This window comes from Abramis brama (genome assembly GCF_963993115.1).
Source record: "Abramis brama genome assembly, chromosome: 13".
Taxonomy (NCBI): Eukaryota; Metazoa; Chordata; class Actinopteri; order Cypriniformes; family Leuciscidae; genus Abramis; species Abramis brama.
Window position 1 is genome coordinate 37,513,579 of NC_139975.1, and position 19,701 is coordinate 37,533,279.

Consider the following 19,701-nt stretch of genomic DNA (forward strand, 5'->3'; position numbering starts at 1 on the left):
CTCAGTATCCTGCTTAAACATGAGTAACTGATATTGTTAATAGAAAATCACCATAATACATTAAACATGGATCAGTTGATTTACTGCCTCTCATGTCAAATTTAGCAATAGCTTTTAATCAGGCACAATTTTATTAAATGTGTTGCCTACGTAATGCTTTTTTCTCTTCTTTTTTTCTGTGTGACATTGTAAAGCACATTGGTCAACTTGTGTTGTTTTAATTGTGCTATGTAAATAAAGTTGCTACTGCTATAAATTTAAAAGGGTAAATTTAATAAAATAATTTAAGAGAGAGAGAGAGAAAAATCATGTAATAATGTAAATAAATGTTTGATCTTGTAAGCTAATGCAATGAGACTTAAGTGTCCAAATTATTTTTTGGAACATTTGTGTATGAATATTTGAATGTATCTGAACTACTGATCTCCATATGTGTTTATTACTTATTTACAAAAGTTCTTATGAAATGGAAATGAAGCAGGGCGTGTGCACAGTGGGCGTGGCCGTTGGGCGGAGCTGGGAAGGAATGCTCGACTCTGATTGGCTGTTCTGGCCGGTGGGCCGTGCTGGGATGCGAAGCTGCGCTCTGATTGGCTGTCTCAGGCGGTGCGCGTGTCTCATCTCATCCGCGATTGCGGCAGCAGCGCAGCCCTGCATCACGACACACACACACACACACACTCACACAGAGTCCTGAAATAACTTTACCTGGAGAGTTTCCGTCTCTCATCGGGCGCGAGGAGGGTTTTATTAAGGCACCAGCTCTAAATGGCGAGTCGAGGTTCGGATGAAGGACGACATCTTCCTCTGCAGGATCATCATCATCATCACACCGAACCTGCTGTGCGCGAGGCGCAGAGATGGATAGAGGTGCGTGACGTCATGCCACTGCGTTATTCGGGAATACAGTGTGTGTGAATGATGCGCGTGCTGGAGCTGTCAAGTGTGTGTGTGAGTGTGAGTGTGTGTGTGTGTGCGCGCGCGCTACTTGTGTTCACCTGTTGACACAAATTAGCTGAAGGATCCTGAAGGAATGTTAATGGAACTGTTATTCAGTAGGAACCAGTCCTAATGGGATCAAACTAGAATCCTATAAGGATCCAGATAAGATCTTCCTCCAGTACAGCACTGCTCCTGAATCTCCGTTTATCTCGTTGAATCATTAGTTCAGGTGGAATAGTAAATGCACAGATTGTTGGGTTATAATTGCATGACATGATTTGACTTGTTGAAGTAAATGTGAGGTTTCCTAAAGGAATACCAGTGGGATTTCCTTCATTATTCAGAATCGCTCCTAATGCAAGAATGATCAGGCCATCAGGTAAGATCTCACTGCTTCAGCTGAAATTCCTCTTTTTTTTTTCTTTTTTTTATTTTTTATCCCAGTTAATTCTCAGAATTTCTGTTTATCCAGTTGGATTCTGTTAGCATTCCTGTAGGATTTTTGGACAAGGGCTTGTGTACAGATTCCTTCCTTTCGCAGGGTTTTTAGACCTCAGAAGAGTTTGGAATTTAAAGTCACAATGAGACGAAGTGCAACAGATATTTTCTTCCATATTGTGGTAGCCTATAGTTGAAAGGATTATGGAAATAAATATTATAAAAGATTATATTGGTTGTTGATTGGATGGAAGGATTGGTTGTTGAAGCTTGTGGTCGATTGTGAGAATTTAAATTTTGGAGAACTGGAACATTGAGTTATGACATTTTGATTAAGAAACACGAGCAAAAATACATATATATATATATATATTAGCATATTAGCATACAGTATGAAGATAAGCGAATCTTCATGTCATGCTGAGTTTAATGTGTGGCATTCACATGCATGTCTTTTCCTTTGCACTAATTCACAGCTCACAATGACCCAATCCAGCAGACAACACACACACACACACACACACACACACACACACACACACACACACACACACACACACACACACACACACACACACACAGGGGCGGACTGGGACCAAAAAGTGGCCCTGGACTTTCTGGCCCACAGCAGCCCACATCCCACATCATAACACATTGGCACATTAATGTGCAGAATAATTTTTAACACCACTTATAACATAAAAATATAACACAATACAAAAATAAATGCAATTTAAAGGGATACTCCACCGTTTTTTCATATTAAACTATGTTATTCCCTTAACTAAGACGAGTTGATACATACCTCTCTCGTCTCAGTGCGTGCACTCAATCGCTCTGGCGCGCGGCAAAACTTTGTTAGCACTTAGCTTAGCCCAGTTCATTCAATATGGGCCAAGCAGAAAAGCTACCAAACACCTCCACGTTTTCCCTATTTAAATACAGTTACTCGAGTAGTGTAACTCGACCTAGGATGGTGACACAAAACAAAACGTTGCGCTTTTCTAAGCGTGTAAAATGGATAACTATATTGTAGCACTTCGACTTGGCGCAGTAATATCTTCACTCGTGAAAAATCCTCTCACCGGCCCCCGCTCCCTCTAGTGAAGATATTACTGCGCCAAGTCGAAGTGCTTACAAGCACTTGCTATGGTATTCCGCCATACAATATAGTTATCCATTTTACACGCTTAGAAAAGTGCAACGTTTTGTTTTGTGTCACCGTCCTAGGTCGAGTTACACTACGCGAGTAACTGTATTTAAATAGGGAAAACGTGGAGGTGTTTGGTAGCTTCTCTGCTTGGCCCATATTGAATGAACTGGGCTAAGCTAAGTGCTAACAAAGTTTCACCGCAAGACAGAGCGATTGAGTGCACGCACTGAGACGAGAGAGGTATGTATCAACTCGTCTTAGTTAAGGGAATAAGATAGTTTAATATGAAAAAACGGTGGAGTATCCCTTTAAACATTTATTTTAAGTAACAACATATATTAGGTCATATTTGTAAAACAAAGGGAAACAAACATAAGAACATTAAGACACACAACATTATTAATATAAAACTATCAAGACAGAATATCAGCTAGTCAGGGGGAGCTAGAGCCGTCAGAGCCTGCTGAACTGCTACTCTTTGCGCCAAATGTAGGCCTATAATATGTTATTTTGAAGCATTTCACAGCATAATGACAGCATAACCTGTAATGGTTTTTTTAACGCGTAACTTTTCAGCTCCACCTTGTCTTTTCTTCCCCTTTTCATCGATGGACAATTATAATAATTATATAAATTATAAAATAATTATCTGCTCAGAGAAATTCGATGTAACGGATCAATCTCTCTCTCAGAAACCTTGAACAAGTCAGTGCACGAGAATAATAGCAAAACAGCGAGCAAAGAAGTCAAAACGGTACAGATAGAAGGCTATTATAATGTCACGTCATCTTACCCGAGTGTTCCTTGGCGAACATTTCAATATTAACATGAGCGGAGTGGAATAAACAAAGTGTTTAGCAGGATTGATATTCAAAACGGTAAGCACGCACTGCTTTGTTTACGGTTTGTGTATCTGCAGCGCTGTGCCGGCCCGTGGGGTTGTGGGGCCCTAGGCAAGATCATGAAAATTGGCCCCACTGAAGTAAAAATTACATAACAATCTCATAACAATTTTATGAAGGAAGAGAAAGCACATGATACGACAATTTCAATATTTAAGTTTGTAAATGTGTATTAAGTGTAGCATTCAAAAATGAAAAAAATATTTACATGAAACTCAAATAAATGAAATAAAATGTATGAATTGTACATAAATTATATATATATAAATTATATATATATATAAATTATATATATATTAAATTAGGCTATAGATTGCTCAATATTTAAGTTTATAAAAGTGTAACATTCAACGTGAAAAAACACTAAGAAACTAAGAGATTTCAGCATAGCCCCTAGTACATAAAAGACAGAAAGCACACATAAAAAATAAAGCATATAAAATAAAGCATAAATGAAAGGTGTTTTTGTAAATGCATAAGATACGGTTACAATTATGCATAATGCCTAGAAATGCAGTAGGCTACTACATTTTAACTTTTAACTGATGATCACAATAATAAAAATGTTTTGTATTATTTATAAATGTTATGGTGGTTTAAATATTAATTTGGAAAGAGGGAGAAACCTGTTTTTAGCGGGGAGGGAGAATGGGTGGGGTGGGTTAGGACTGCATGATAATAATGAAACTTATAATCACGATTATTTTGCTCAAAATTATAATAGTGATTATTAATGACCATTATTCGCAGTTGAGAAATTGCAGAAAAAGAGACAGTTAACATAAATTAATTGCATAATTAGCCTATCAAAAGGGGTAAAACGGCCATTTTGAGGTCTGAGATGATCCACCTTAAAAAAACTTTACGATAACAAATTTAAAAAAACTACGATAACTTCATCAGAGGGTAAAAATCTATACAAAATGCATGGGTAGATAATTCTTAACACGCTGAATGTGGCCCAATTTTCCATGTCTGTCTGTCTGCGATCATGGGCATTGTTACATTTATTATTAAAACTAATAATACAGCAATAAATAACGCAGTATTTATAGAAGTCAGAAGAACACACCTTTACTTTGAGCTTGTCTTTATTCCTCAACCATTCTCCTCTTCCTTTTTTCAGCTCCAGAAAGATGGCGTTTGGATGCCATTTCTACCACAATTTAACATCTATTCTTATTTCAATTAACTAAAAATAGCATTGCTGTATGACTACGACTCTGACGAGACTTCGTGACGTTATGACAGACAAGAGGCAATCCAAATATGTGAAGTCGATATTACCATAGAGATTATAATATTTGGTATTTTATTTTTGACAGCACATTTTCTGTCATGCAAAATGCCTCATATAGGCCTAAGAAATTAAGCATTACTAAAGAGTAAGAGCGCCACAAAAAAAAAAAAAATTGTCTCTTGTTTCTAAAACGTGAGCATTTTGGAGAGAAGTGTGGTGGAATCCGTGTGTGTGAATACTGTGATAATTACGGTACTCGAGGTCTCCCACTATATCGCGGGCGGTATTATGCAAATTAGCGTGTGACGCGCTACTGTGTATATTTCTTATGTTTTCGTATTTTATTCATTCTATTGTTATGTATTTATTATCTTTTTCGGAAATTTGTCATGTTTGAACTATACAGAGCTATCCTTTTTATGTATGTTGTAGGTCTGGGTAATTTATTAGATAGTCACCGTCTTTGTGAACTGTATCATGATTAGTCAGGTCCATGCAATGCATTGTGCACAAACTGCGGAAGTCAAGATGCTCGCACCTGGATTTTCAATAATATAATTAATTAACGTATTATAATATATAGTATTTGTGAGGTTTAGGGGCCCCCTCTGGCAAGGCGGGGCCCTAGGCGACCGCCTATGTTGCCTAATGGACAGGCCGGCTCTGCTGCAGCGTCGGTTTCTCTTTTTGAATGATGAATATAGATGAATATCTGCAGAAATAGACAGTTATCTCATTTACACGCAGGCGGAGAACGGGCATTCTAGCTGACAGTCGGCTGTAGTTTTCTCGGTGTGTTCAAGTGCAGCTTTTTCCCGCGACGTGAGGCGACAACACACTCGGCTTTCATCAGCGCTAATTCATCGGCGTCGGCTTGGTGTGTTCCAGGAAGTGAAAGGGGTTTCAAGATACGCAATGGAGTAGACCAAACTAATTAACAGGGAGGGAGGGCAATACACTCACAAAACACTTGTCGGCCGCGCCCGCGCGATCGACTTAATCATCCATTTGCGTAGAAAAGAAATGTAATGATTTCCGTCTAGGCTATATATTTGTGTACCGGGTGGGCCGGCCCACATTGGCCAGCGGCCCACCGGGAAAAGTCCCGGTGCTCCAGATGGCCAGTCCGCCCCTGCACACACACACACACACACACACACACACACACACACACACACACACACACACATATATATATTCCTAATTGAGAGAAAACAAGTTGACAAAAGGATTGAATCCAATATTTAGTGATAATCTAGCAACGAGTGACTTATCTATTTTATGTAGACTGGCCATTTTTGACCTGGAACACCACAAGTTTAGCAAGATGGAAAAACAAAACAAATAAGGGACAAAAAGAATATTTTTTTAGAAGTTGTTATAGTCTGTGTGAACAAAGTCTGTAAGTTTCAGTCCAATGCAATAACATTAACTAGTGTATTTGGGGAAAAGAAAATTCTCTTGGGGTCAAATGACCTGAACACAACATCAGGGTTAAACATGTCCTGGTACTTCATACTCTCTCTTGCTTTCTGCATTTTTTCCAGGTTGACTCGCAGTGGTCAAACTCAAACGCAGAGCCAGATGCCCTGAATAACTGTTTATTGAAAAGCACATGGCTCAGCTAGAGGCTTTTGTGAGCGGTGTGTGTCTTTTGTGTCCATTGTGTGTGTCTGCTGTGAAACTGGAGTGTTTTTACAGCGCAGGGACCAGGTGTGTCTCATTTTATTTTTCTCCAGCAAAAGTAAACAGATGATCCACAAGTTGTTTCATGCATCTGAGTTGTTTTATCATGGATCTGACTGATACTGTGCTCTATAGTGCCAGATAAACGCTGGCATACGTTCATTTCCCCAAAACCACATGAATGTTTTGTTTTTCTGTGTGGACCGATGACATCTAATGTTACATGATTTAAATGAGTCTGAGAAAGGCTGTTCTGGGTGGTTGCCAGAGTGTTGCTAAGCTGTTCTAAGCGGTTGCTAGGGCGTTGCTGAAGTGTTGCTGAAACAGTGTAATAGTTCTCTGTAGCAAAACTAGTGTGGGATGAATTAAGCATCAAATTTCAGATTTTCCCTCCAGCGCTTTTTTTTTTTTTTTAGGCCTAATTCTTTTTAAGTTTCTAGCCAGCGCCACTATTTTTTTAATCATTTTTACAAAACTTTCATGGCTCCCAGAATATTTTGTTGCATGAATATCTACAGTATATCAAAAGAAAGAACCGAGCCTCTGCTTTCAAACAAACAAACATTTTATCTTAGCTTCATGTGTTCTTTGAATGTGGATAAGTTTAGTAAAAAAAGCAACATTTTGAGCAAAAAGCTGAGAAAATTGTGTTTTTGTCATAGATGAGTGCAGTTTTTCCTCTGTGCTTTGACTTATTTCTGACTGAAAGTCAGGACGGGACATATGGAAGAGCTCGTCCCTTTTGATAAAATAGCTTACGGTGTTTTTTATGTCATAGCCTCTGGCAAAGCAGTATTTGGAGACTTCAGAGAGCCTTCATGGAGACTTAAATATTGTTAGTAAAACTTGTGTGTTGACCAAAGTACTTTACAACGAATAAAAGAATCACAATGAATTACGAGGGAACAAAATAGAGAAATAAAACCAAAGTAAACAAACATTAGGCAGTCAAAAATATACAAGAGAGACCCAAAATAACGTGATTAAGGCCAAGGTCACAGGATCTTAATGGGAATACGAGAGCAATAAATCGGTTAAGTATTGAGGTGCAGGTCATTGGGGGCTTTGTAGACAAAGTCAGTCCTGTGCAGGGAACCAGTGCAAAGAACTTAAAATAGTTGTAATGTGGTCATATGTGCTCTTCCCCTTGATTAGTCTAGCAGCTGCAGATGAGAAACGCCATAATACAGCGAATTACAGTAATCGAGCCGAGATGTTACAAAGGCATGGACTGCTGTTTCAAAAGCTTGTGGATAAAAAGGGCTTTACTTTACTAAGAATGTGAAGCATGACTTGACGAAAGCAGTGATCTGTTTATCAAGCTTTAAGCTGCAGTCAAATATGATGCCCAAATTCCTGACACACTGCGGAGATCAAAATCAAAAACACGGGTTTCCTCAGGGCCAAATATAATGATTTCGGGTTTCTTTTCATTTAGATTTTTTTTTAAAAAGCTTGAAAGCCATAGTGTAAGTTCGTTCAAGAAATATAACACCGACTGAAGAGAGTGATTATTGCTATACTGTAAGGGAAGATGGATTAGGGTATATAGATGAAAATCCACACCATGTTTATCAAAAATAGAGGCCAGGGGAGCGTATACAGGGAAAACAACAGCGGTCCAAGGACCGAGCCCTGCAGAACACCACAACCCAGAGGTGTGTGGGAAGATGAGTGACGAACAGTAAAACATCTATTTGACAAATAAGAGAGAAACCACTGTAATACAGTTCCATGAAGTCCCACACAAGCCTCTAGGAGTCGCGGAGTATGTCGTTGTCAACCACATAAAATGCAGCACTTAGATCTAAAAGGACTTGAGCCATTGATAAGCTTATGATTAGAGATGGTCAGATCAAACTTTGTGCACATTTAAGATGTTCTTGTGTGTTCGAATGCATTATGGCACAGGCAGTGCCGGCCCGTGGGGTTGTGGGGCCCTAGGCAAGATCATGAAAATTGGCCCCACTGGAGTAAAAAACTCTCATAACAATTTTATGAAGGAAGAGAAAGCACATGATATGACAATTTCAATATTTAAGTTTGTAAATGTGTATTAAGTGTAGCATTCAAAAATGAAAAAAATATTTACATGAAACTCAAATAAATGAAATAAAATGTATGAATTGTACATAAATTATATATATATATATATATATATATATTAAAAAAAATAGGCTATAGATTGCTCAATATTTAAGTTTATAAAAGTGTAACATTCAACGTACATATGAAAAAACACTAAGAAACTAAGAGATTTCAGCATAGCCCCTAGTACATAAAAGACAGAAAGCACACATATAAAAAATAAAGCATATAAAATAAAGCATAAATTAAAGGTGTTTTTGTAAATGCATAAGATACGGTTACAATTATGCATAATGACTAGAAATGCAGTAGGCTACTACATTTTAACTTTATGATGATCACAATAATAAAAATGTTTTGTATTATTTAGAAATGTTATGGTGGTTTAATTTGGAAAGAGGGAGAAACCTGTTTTTAGCGGGGAGGGAGAATGGGTGGGGTGGGTTAGGCTTCATCAGAGGGTAAAAATCGATACAAAATGCATGGGTAGATAATTCTTAACACGCTGAATGTGGCCCAATTTTTCCATGTCTGTCTGTCTGCGATCATGGGCATTGTTACATTTATTATTAAAACTAATAATACAGCAATAAATAACGCACTGTCTTTATTCCTCAACCATTCTCCTCTTCCTTTTTTCAGCTCCAGAAAGATGGCGTTTAGATGCCATTTCTACCACAATTTAACATCTATTCTTATTTCAATTAACTAAAATTAGCATTGCTGTATGACTACGACTCTGACGAGACTTCGTGACGTTATGACAGACAAGAGGCAATCCAAATATGTGAAGTCGATATTACCATAGAGATTATAATATTTGGTATTTTATTTTTGACAGCACATTTTCTGTCATGCAAAATGCCTCATATAGGCCTAAGAAATTAAGCATTACTAAAGGGTAAGAGCGCCACAAAAAAAAAAGTCTCTTGTTTCTAAAACGTGAGCATTTTGGAGAGAAGTGTGGTGGAATCCGTGTGTGTGAATACTGTGATAATTACGGTACTCGAGGTCTCCCACTATATCTCGGGCGGTATTATGCAAATTAGCGTGTGACGCGCTACTGTGTATATTTCTTATGTTTTCGTATTTTATTCATTTTATTGTTATGTATTTATTATCTTTTTCGGAAATTTGTCATGTCTGAACTATACAGAGCTATCCTTTTTATGTATGTTGTAGGTCTGGGTAATATATTAGATACTCACCGTCTTTGTGAACTGTAGGCTATCATGTTTAGTCAGGTCCATGCGATGCATCATGTATAAATTGTAAAAGTCAAGATGCGTGCACCCGAGTTCTCATTAATATAATTAATCAACGAATTATATTATACAGTATTCGTGAGCTTCAGGGGCCCCCTCTGGTAAGGCGGGGCCCTAGGCGACCGCCTATGTCGCCTAATGGATGGGCCGGCTCTGGGCACAGCTCAGTGAACACAGAATCATTTTAGCGATAGAAGTTGTTATAAGTGGCCTGAGGGGCTCATATAATGCAGTGTCATCTGCGACTTTGCAGGAATGGATGAGATGTTCCAGGGCTCGCATAATCGCTTGTCCGATGTCCCGGGACTATGGTATCTTCCAGTCGGGTGATAAAATATATCACTGCCCTGTGCCCGACGGGCTATTTTAAATAGTGAAATAAAATTCCTTCATTTACTTGCATTGTTCACTCTCTTGACTTATTATCTGAAGGAAAAATAAGATCACGGATGTTTTTGATCATGCTGATTTGTCCGCAGAGAAGTTTAGCCGATGCTAACGTACTTGGCGTGTGTGTGTGTGTGTGTGTGTGTGTGTGTTAGTAATGAGCGGGTTGCACAGACCAAATAATAAAATATAACATTCTAATTAATTGCGGGTGGGTCGTGGGTGGATGAGAGATGAATCATTAATGTGTTTATTTTTAATAAAAACACGGAACTCTTATTTCACGGTTAAACGCAACGAATGTGCGTCATTCTTTTACTTTCGTTTTCAAACAAAGCGTATCTCTTCAGGGACAACAAATCAAGGAAAACATATGCCTAGAGCACCTCCTACTGGACAGTATATAAAACACAAAGGAAAAAACCTACATGAGATATTGCTTAATAACTCAAGTTTTACCTAAAAATATACACAAGCTTCACAGAAATTATTCTGATAAGAATTTTCCAACATAATGATTGGAAATATTAATGTGTTTAAAGCTTTTCTTTTTTTCTTCAGGTACTAATTGGCAGAATTTACAGAATTAAAAACTAAACAAAAGGAAGGAAAGTCATGTACCATGCGTTTTAGTGTAGTAGTTTACCAGGACGAATCAAGTGTTGGGGATGTGATGTGTTACGGCTGTGAAACTCTCTATGTGTAGCCTATGACAATAAATGAATAAAGTCTATATCCAGCCTTTGCTTGGGCTGGGCTGAATGCATTTAATTTCTTGTGTTTGTGGTTGGGAAGTTGCAGTGACAGAAACAGTGTGTAGTCTGTGTTTAGGCCATTAAGGAAATGCAATTTTGCATCTAAATAAAAGTTACAGCCTACCTCAGTGTAACATGTTACCGTATCATCATGCTTACGCTGAGAACTTGAATAATTGTAATGTGACGACCGGGTGTGCAGTGGAGAAAACTGCGAAAGTCACTGAAACGTGTGTGTGTGTGTTAAAATGTTAAGAGGCGCTAAGATTTACGCTGGTGTTTCAGTTCTACTCAGCCAAAAAGGTCAAGATGAAGAAGAAATTGATAGAAATTTCTGTTTAGTTAGAACCAAATGCATATTTGTATTGATGATTGTTATTTGATTATTTTATATACTATTGTTGATATTTGTGATTTTGAAAATGGTTTTGATTGATGTTTCGACTCCTATCCAATTTTCTACAAAAAAAAAAAAAAAAAAAAACTATTCGGGCTAGTTGAAACTAGTTAGCTAGTTAAGTCGGGCTAGTTAACAAAATCTGAAGAGTGCCTGCCCGAAGGGCTACCAGCGATTTAGAAATTTGGCGAGCCCTGCGTTCCCTGGAGCTGTTTTGGAAAACGAGAGAGGTTTGTTCAGTATTTATGGCACTGTCTGTCGTGATCCTCTCAAATGGTTTGGCTAGGTCTGTGTTTGTGCATGTGTGCCCTACGGTATAGATTTGCCTTGCAAAACCAAATGGATTAGTCAATCAAGCAGTTAAATGGAAGTAATAGGAAATATAAAGTGGCAGAGATAAATATTGTAACTTAGATTGAAGATATATCACAGTCATTTATTCACTGTCGTTCAAAGCTGAATGACTCTTTGCTATAGTAATCGTCTCAACCGTTCTCTATTTTACTACAAAAGTGGATGGTGATTTACATTGTCAAACATCATGAAATTAGCATAAAAGTTGTCCTTATGAGTTTTGCACTGAGATTTGGCATCACTGGCATCAAACCTGGTGTAATGTGTTACGGCAGCATGTGTGAATGTACTCAAGCTGAATGAGATTGGAGATCTGTGACGGAGGGCAAGGTCTTTAACAAACACTTAAATGTGATTCTGCTCTGAGTTTGGATTGACATGAAGATGAGAGTGTTGTCCCTTGAAAACACAGACTGAAGTGTGGTGATAGGAGGATATGAGAAGGGATTATGAGGATATGGGAATATTTTACTTTTTTCCTCAAGCAGACAATAGCCGCTTTCCGACCGGAGGAACCTTTTCACAGTTCCTAGAACTATTGGCTAAAGTACCCGGATGTCGGCGTGTTCGCACCGCAGGAACTAGGAACGATTTTAATTCTAGGAACTCCATTTGTAGGAACTAATTTGGGTCCTACTTCAGAGTAGGGTCTAAACCAGCACTATAGGAATTACCCGTGACGTTAGTGTACGCTGATTGACCGAACGCACGCGGAACACCAGCACCCGCCATTTTTAAAACAGCTAGAATGTAAACACACAGATTATAGCCTATATATTTACTCCATAAACTAACTATAAAACATGGAAAACAGTGATAGATGGGTCTCTAAACCTTTATGCTGAAGAGAAAATCCAACGCAACTTTGAGGGGACCAAGTCAAGCATGATTATGTTTATCTGCCCAGCTAGCAGCACTGGACATCAACCACACGGCATAGGCTAATAACCTTTTTTCATGTACTGTCTACTTTCTATAACAGTTCTATCTAATAAGATATTAAACAGTACTGTTAGACAGATTGCTAACTAATAAACACAGAGAATGCGAGCATTGTTTGCTCTGCCGTTCTCAGCGCCGCCAAAATAAAGGTCCGTCGCGCCGTCAAAATAAAAGTCACCGTGCTTGCGTCACTCCCGTACCCCTCCTACCAGTTCCTATGGCCACTTGGCCAGTGCGAACGCAAACAGCAAAACCGAGTTTGGGGGAGAGTAGTTCTTAGAACTGTTTAGAAGTGGACAGTTCCTAGAACAAAGTTCCTATAACTACTTGGTCGGAAAGCGGCTATAGTTAAAAAAAAAGAATGGGATCTAAAATAAATTTCATAAATGGCACTCGCATACTTTTATGCAGTAGTTTATTTGTATTTGTCTAGTGGAAAGGACACACACACACACACACACACACACACACACACATGCTTGTAATACAGCACTCTCCTACTTCAGGAGGAAGGGTGGTAAGTGGGACATGGCTTTAGAGATCCAAGAGGTGTGTGTGTGTGTGTGTGTGTGTGTGTGTGTGTGTGTGTGTGTGTGTGTGTGTGTGTGTGTGTGTGTGTGTGTGTGTGTGTGTGTGTGTGTGTGTGTGTGTGTGTGTGTGTGTGTGTGTGTGTGTGTGTGTGTGTGTGTGTGTGTGTGTGTGTGTGTGTTTTAAGTGGGACAGAAGTGATGTACTCATGGGATCTGGGCTCTTTTTGCTCATCAGGGGAAACTGCTGCCTCTCTGTGTACCATAGACTAGAGGTCTACACGGGGCCAAAAATTCATACCCGAACCCGAAGAGCCCCGTAATGTGCTACACGGAACCGACCCGGACTCGTCTATTATTTCAAAAGCTGGACCCGGACCCATGCATATCTGAGAAATGCCATAAATGTAGGCTACTACCCGGACCCGACCTGGACCCGTGTATTATTTGAAAGCTTGGACCGGTGAGAAGACACAGAGCCGACTGAACCCGATTGTCACATATTCTACACTAAACTGCTATTAACAAGTCAATAAACCAGTTGCGAAAAATATATATATTTTGTCTTATCTAATTTTAGGAGCCGTCGTCTCCCTTCCTTGTACCTGACTGTGATGCATTACAATCCTCCGACAAGAAAGTTTGTATCTAGTGCTGGGCGGTATGACCAAAAATCCACATCACGGTATTTTTCTAAATTACACCGGTTTCACGGTATATGACATTTTTTTCCCCAAGCATGACTGGGTGTAAGAGGCGCTTTAGGAGCGGCAGAAATAGCGGTTTCCCCGGTAACGGCTATACACAAAGCAGCAACGCTCATAAACGCTGCTTTATCAGGAAAGATAAAGAAAGATTCAATCGTAATAACAAAGAAGCTTTTCTAAAGACCGTCAGTTCACTTCACATACATTCATATAAAAACGCCCGCGCCGCCTTTTGATTTTGAAACGTGCAGTGCTCATGTTTATTCAACGATGTCAATGCCAACCACAAACAGATTTTCCAAAAGGCTGTGTTGATATTGTGAACCAATGTATGGGAAACACTGTAATATAATTTGACCGCTATCAATTATAGTTTAACCTAGCCATCTTCAAAGTCACGCTTAGGGGCTGTTTTACACCTGGCCACTTCATGCGTTTTCTGTGACCGGATAGCTATCCGATCGTGAAAAGACTAGGTGTAAATGCCCTCCGAAACGCATTCGAGACGGATTTGAATCCGATCGCTCAAACCACTTCAGGAGGAGATCTGAGACGCATTCCAGACGAAACTGGACAAGTGTAAATACATCTGGTGGTTTAAACCACATATGTAAATTGTACTCCTCCCAAAAATGCTAAAAAAATAAACGTGTGAGAGCGTGTTATAAGCTATATGTAATGTTATAGCCAGATATGACGACGGTACTGGAACACGCATCACCGCAGATGAGCAGCTGAGCATATTCATTAACCCAAAGTGCAAACTATCGCAAATCAAAAGTGAAAGTGAGACGCTTAACACACAATCATCATCATTAAAAGTAAAGAAATGAAATGATCTTACTGTTACTGCTCTCTCTTATTGCGGTCTTTGATTTTGAAAATTTAGCTGATGATCAATAAAATGGAGCTCATATCTGTTGCTTTCGGTGACGTGCCCTCCATTAAATCTGCATAGCGCGGGAATTGAAGATCGGATTTAAATCCGTTTCGCAAAAACACATTTATGTGACCAGGTGTAAATGGAATCGTTTTGATAAATCAGATAGTTATCCGATCTGAGAAAACACATGAAGTGGCCAGGTGTAAACAGCCCCTTAGTAACACGTGCGTCACCACAGTGCAACAGTGAAAGGACCCTCTCAAACAGTGTCGCGCCGCGCCGCGTTCCGATCGTTATTAAAGCAACATACACCGGTATTGCGGTATTTTAAAAATTCATATCATAACAAAAATAAACACCGGTATTCGGTATGAACCGGTACACCGCCCAGCACTATTTTTATCCATGTTATTCCTCTCGTTATTCCAAGCTTAATCCACTCATTATTTCAGCTTCAAAAGTCCACTTGATGTCACAGTGACGGATGACAAATGCAACTTTGCAGATTTGCATTTCGACTCAAGTTAACTTTCATAATAAAATATAGACCCGAACCCGTACGCATCCCGGGTCCTCGGGTATCGGGTGCTCCGTGTGGACCTCTACCGTAGACACACACATTTATCCATATACTCACTCAGAATGACATAGTAAACACTCAACCACTGCCCAGTAATACAGATCTTTAGTGGTGTTCGCTAAGGCAAACTCCACTACTTCCAATTCTTTAATGGAATATTTCAGTGTTTGTTATAAATGATTTATTGGTGCACATCATTATTGTTTTAATAATCTTGAATCAGAATAACTTCCTCTTGCAGCATCTCTTCTCTTCTCTGATGATGAGGACGGAGCTATAACCTGTCACTCACATGAGATCCACCAATAGCAAACCACCACCATCCAATCATCCAGTCAATTCCCCACAGACACAATCAAGCCACGCCTACATTTGTTCTTGTTCCTGAAGTGTTTCACTCGGATAAGACACTATAGGGAATGAAATACTAGTCCAACTTCAGTTTCATGATGACTTTAAAGTATTAAACTTCAGAGAGTAACTGACTTTGTGCTTGTTTGTACTACAGACATAAAGGTGTCTGTTTACTCAGTACTAAATACCCTGATATACAGTTTTCACCTACCGCCAATAATAGAGACGCTCTGAAGGGGGAACTGGATTTAAGTAAATCAGAGATATTAGGGCCAGTAAGGTGTTTTCACTCTGGGCACGTTCACAGCGGTGCGAGTCCGAGCGTTGGTCTGGTTTCACACTTGATTCTGTCAAACACTGTTGCATTTGAGTTCATCTTACCTCATCACAAACATGCACAGCGCTTGATAGTATCCAAGGTAAACCATCACCACTGTCATCCCTCTTTACATGTGTTTTGTTGAACTGATGATGTCGTCATTGGCTAAAACGCATGCCCAGGTTATTTGACTTCCTGAACAAGTGCACACCAGAGTCAGTGTTGTTTTTACATTCACGTGAATCGCGTCTCAGTTCGAGTGCAACTGAACTCAGAGCACATCCTTCAGTCTGGGGTTCAGTAGGTTCACTCCTGACTCAGCATGATGGCTTCACACTTACGATTTTACATGCTAACCGTTAGAGCTTGGTGATAATATAGTCCACATTTTGTGACAATACAAGCAATCAAGCAGTTGAGAGATTACAGTATATGTCTCTTGTCTCGCTCTCACTCGTCTCTCTGGTTCTGCTGTCAGTTTGTTCATAATTTGACTAGTAAATGATCTGCACAGGGAGACGGATGCTCATCTGCTCTTCTGCTGTTTTCATCGATACGCCTCAAAGCTGTCTCTCAATAACACATGTTCACAAACAGGTGTAATGAAGAGCTCTGTAGATCGTCAGATCGGTGGAAGTGAAGTGACTCTAGCTGGATGGTTTCTAGGGACTGTATGGTAATTTATGTGAAGTCTGGTAGGATTTGCTGCTGATATGAAGTCAGACTTGATGACTCTTGGTACTGATGCACTTCAAGCTGACTGATTTAAATGTATCTAATTTCTGTTAATCTCGAGCAGTTCATCTCCCTCGTTATAGGGCTTAAGAACGATTAAGAGGCTTTTGCACCGGGTAGTTATAGGAACTCAGTTATAGGAAACAGGGTTGTTCCCCAAGAAGTAAATGTTCCCATATGGCTATTTTTAGGGCTGCACGATTAATCGCAATTTACATGTAATCGCACTTAAATCGATTTGGCTTATCGCGATTTGAAATCGGAAAGGCGATGAACCTCGTCCAACAACAGACAACATTTAATAACATGCATTTACTCCAAACTCACTTCATAATGACAGTTGAGCTCCTCCTTCTGTGAGATGATGTGCCTTCTTACACAGAATAAGGCAGTCGTGTATTTATAAGTCATGTTTAATCAAAGCGTTTCAATCTTCTGTTTATTCAGCTACAGCGATAGGGATTTCCTGCAATGATGTGCAGTTATTGTACTTCTGCGGCGGGGCATATTTAGCGTGTTTGCTTGAGAGCGCCCTCTGGTGTTCAGATGGAGCAGTATTTACTACCAATCAGCCGCACTCCACTGACAAGCTGCGCATAAGATAATCGCAGCCTTTGCCAAATCGCGTGCGGTTTTATTGCGATTAATCGTGCAGCCCTAGCTATTTTTTTATTGGATGAAGCCAGAGCCAATAGCGAAAGCCTTTGCACTTGGAGACTCCACCCTTTTGGAGGCTCTGCCCCCTTTTGGAGTTCACGCCCCCTTCTGGAGATCTGCGGTCTGCAGTTGTACCTTCTTGCCGCAGTCAGTCAGGAAAAATCCCTGTGTCCTGCTGACTGATTTGGCCACTGCTCCATTACTTTCATTTATTTATTTACTTATTTATTATCACTTTATATTATTGCCTGCCCGATGGATGCACGTTATTTCTGAGTTTGGCTTTCAGTTGTGACCAGTGGATTGGAAAATTAAATGTATAGCCTAATAAATCATGGATTCGCTAGTGTTGTCTGCAACGCTATTTACCTCGTCTCCTGCGAAGAGCTTCTACACAGAAGAAAAGCCCTGCATGAACACGCAATGTAATGAAGCGAGTGGCTTTTCCTGGTGGATCTCATAGCTATATGATGGATTTCTGTTTGCGACGTTACAAACGTTTGTTCCTTTTCTACCTGCGTTTCTCAAAAATGATAAGATCCATGCTGACGGAGATAATAACGTTGTCATAGAATTGTTTTAAATGAAACAATTTTGCCCAACATAGTTTAAAAGAATTTGGGTCTTCTCGGGTCCATTTGGAAAAAGCACATCAATTCCCCGAGACCCTACTCTGAAGCAGGAGATAATTTAGTCCCCTAAAAGCAGGTACTTCCGGCAATAGTTATAGGAACTATATGAAACCGTTCCTCCGGTGCGAAAGCCCCTTTAGATAACATTGTTGCAGCGTTTACATTAGGTCCTGCAATGACGCAGAAGGAAAAACATCCTGAAATCACCCTAGGTTTAGACTAAGTGATCCATTCAAAGGTTGATTACAAACAATTATACAAGTGTGTAATTTTCTCTGCACATTACTTAAATTTCTTCATGTCTTAAAATATCTTGAATGTAACTCGACACCCTCGGCTCATTTAGTATTCACGGTTCTATGAATATGCAAATGAGCCCCGCCTCCACTCACTCACTCACCTCAGAGATCCACTGGTTGACGATCACACGTTGATCTGATTGGTTACAAGGTAGTTTGTGACGTCAGAAACACCAGCGATTTCAAAGCGTGTTTTTGAGACTGTCTTTGGTTCACTGCAGTTTTAAGGAGAAAATACTCAGCAATGCTGTCGACTTATGAATTTACACATGGTTTGACTTAAAGCATATTAAAAACACCACATAGACACATAAACTACATTAAGATTTTCACCACAGCAGGACTTTAATTTTAAACTTACATTTTTTAATAGGTTTGATAACGTATGCTTGTACACAATATTAGCCATATTTAGGAAACAGCAGAAGCGTGTGAGGAAACGGATTACACAGCTAAATGTCAAATTGGTAATAAATACAAACTATGGTGTACGTGTGACTCTTTTACAGATGTTTTCATCACACTGTTTTTATTTTAACTGCTGACTGAGAATTGTTGTCTTTAAACCACTGGATGATATTCCTCCTCTCTCTTCTGATGCTGTGTTAAAGTTGGCTTTGAAGTTGAAGAATGTGAATCGTTTTTTGTAAATGCAAATTAGCTTATGCATTAATGAATCATATGTTGTTATTAAATTCATTTGGAGACACTGGCATCCGAGACACAATCTTCCAGTGGGAATGTTCTCATGGTTTCCGTTGTCATCGGATGTGACTTCTCCGTCAGACGTCTTCCTACACACAGGACTTCAGATTCAGATCATGTGACCACGCGTATGAATGAGGCTTTCAGAAAGTATCGCACACACACTATTACAAATGAGCTTCATATACAGATGTGTTTTGTCTAGACGGACAGACAGTACAGTCATCATACATATAATGTCACACATTTACACATATTAAAAAGCCTCTTTTAACTCTACACACACACACACACGTTATCATGCCTCCACCATTACGTTCCTAGGATGTTTAATTCAGTATAACGCCTATCCATCTCATAAAACACACACACACACATACACACACACACAATGCAGTCTGTCATTACACTGGAGAATGACACAGTCAGACCTCAGCTGACCGATGTGTGTCTGGTCTCAAACAGCCTCTCTCTCTCTCTCTCTCTCTCTCTCTCTCTCGCTCTCTCGCTCTCTCTCTCTCTCTCTCTCTCTGTTGCTGGATGTCTTTGTGAAACAAAGCCATGCTTTGCTATAAAAGTAGTTGCTCTGTAGGGCGTTCACACTTGTTCTCTGTAAAAGAACTGAACTCAAACCTCTTTCAGAGACCCGGAAGTGAATTGAGTGTAGAGAGATGGATCTGTTTGATTATCTCTGTACCTGGAGTTCAGAAAAGCAGATTCAGATGTCTATGCTCTCCATTTAGTCCAGAATTCA

General features: G+C 39.5%; 1 protein-coding gene across 7 annotated transcripts in view; it reads left to right on the top strand.

Annotated features, from left to right (window-relative positions):
• Positions 1 to 619: 619 nt before the first annotated feature.
• limch1b (LIM and calponin homology domains 1b) overlaps positions 620 to 19,701 on the top strand; it is a 131,172-nt gene continuing 112,090 nt past the window's right edge. For all 7 annotated transcript variants that reach the window (XR_014608759.1, XR_014608760.1, XM_084133388.1 and 4 more), the window contains exon 1: positions 620 to 870. Coding sequence is in view for 5 of the 7 variants with exons in the window: in XM_084133388.1 (XP_083989514.1) it covers positions 769 to 870 (102 nt within the window). In the remaining 2 variants the exon portion in view is untranslated. The remainder of the gene's footprint in view (positions 871 to 19,701) is intronic.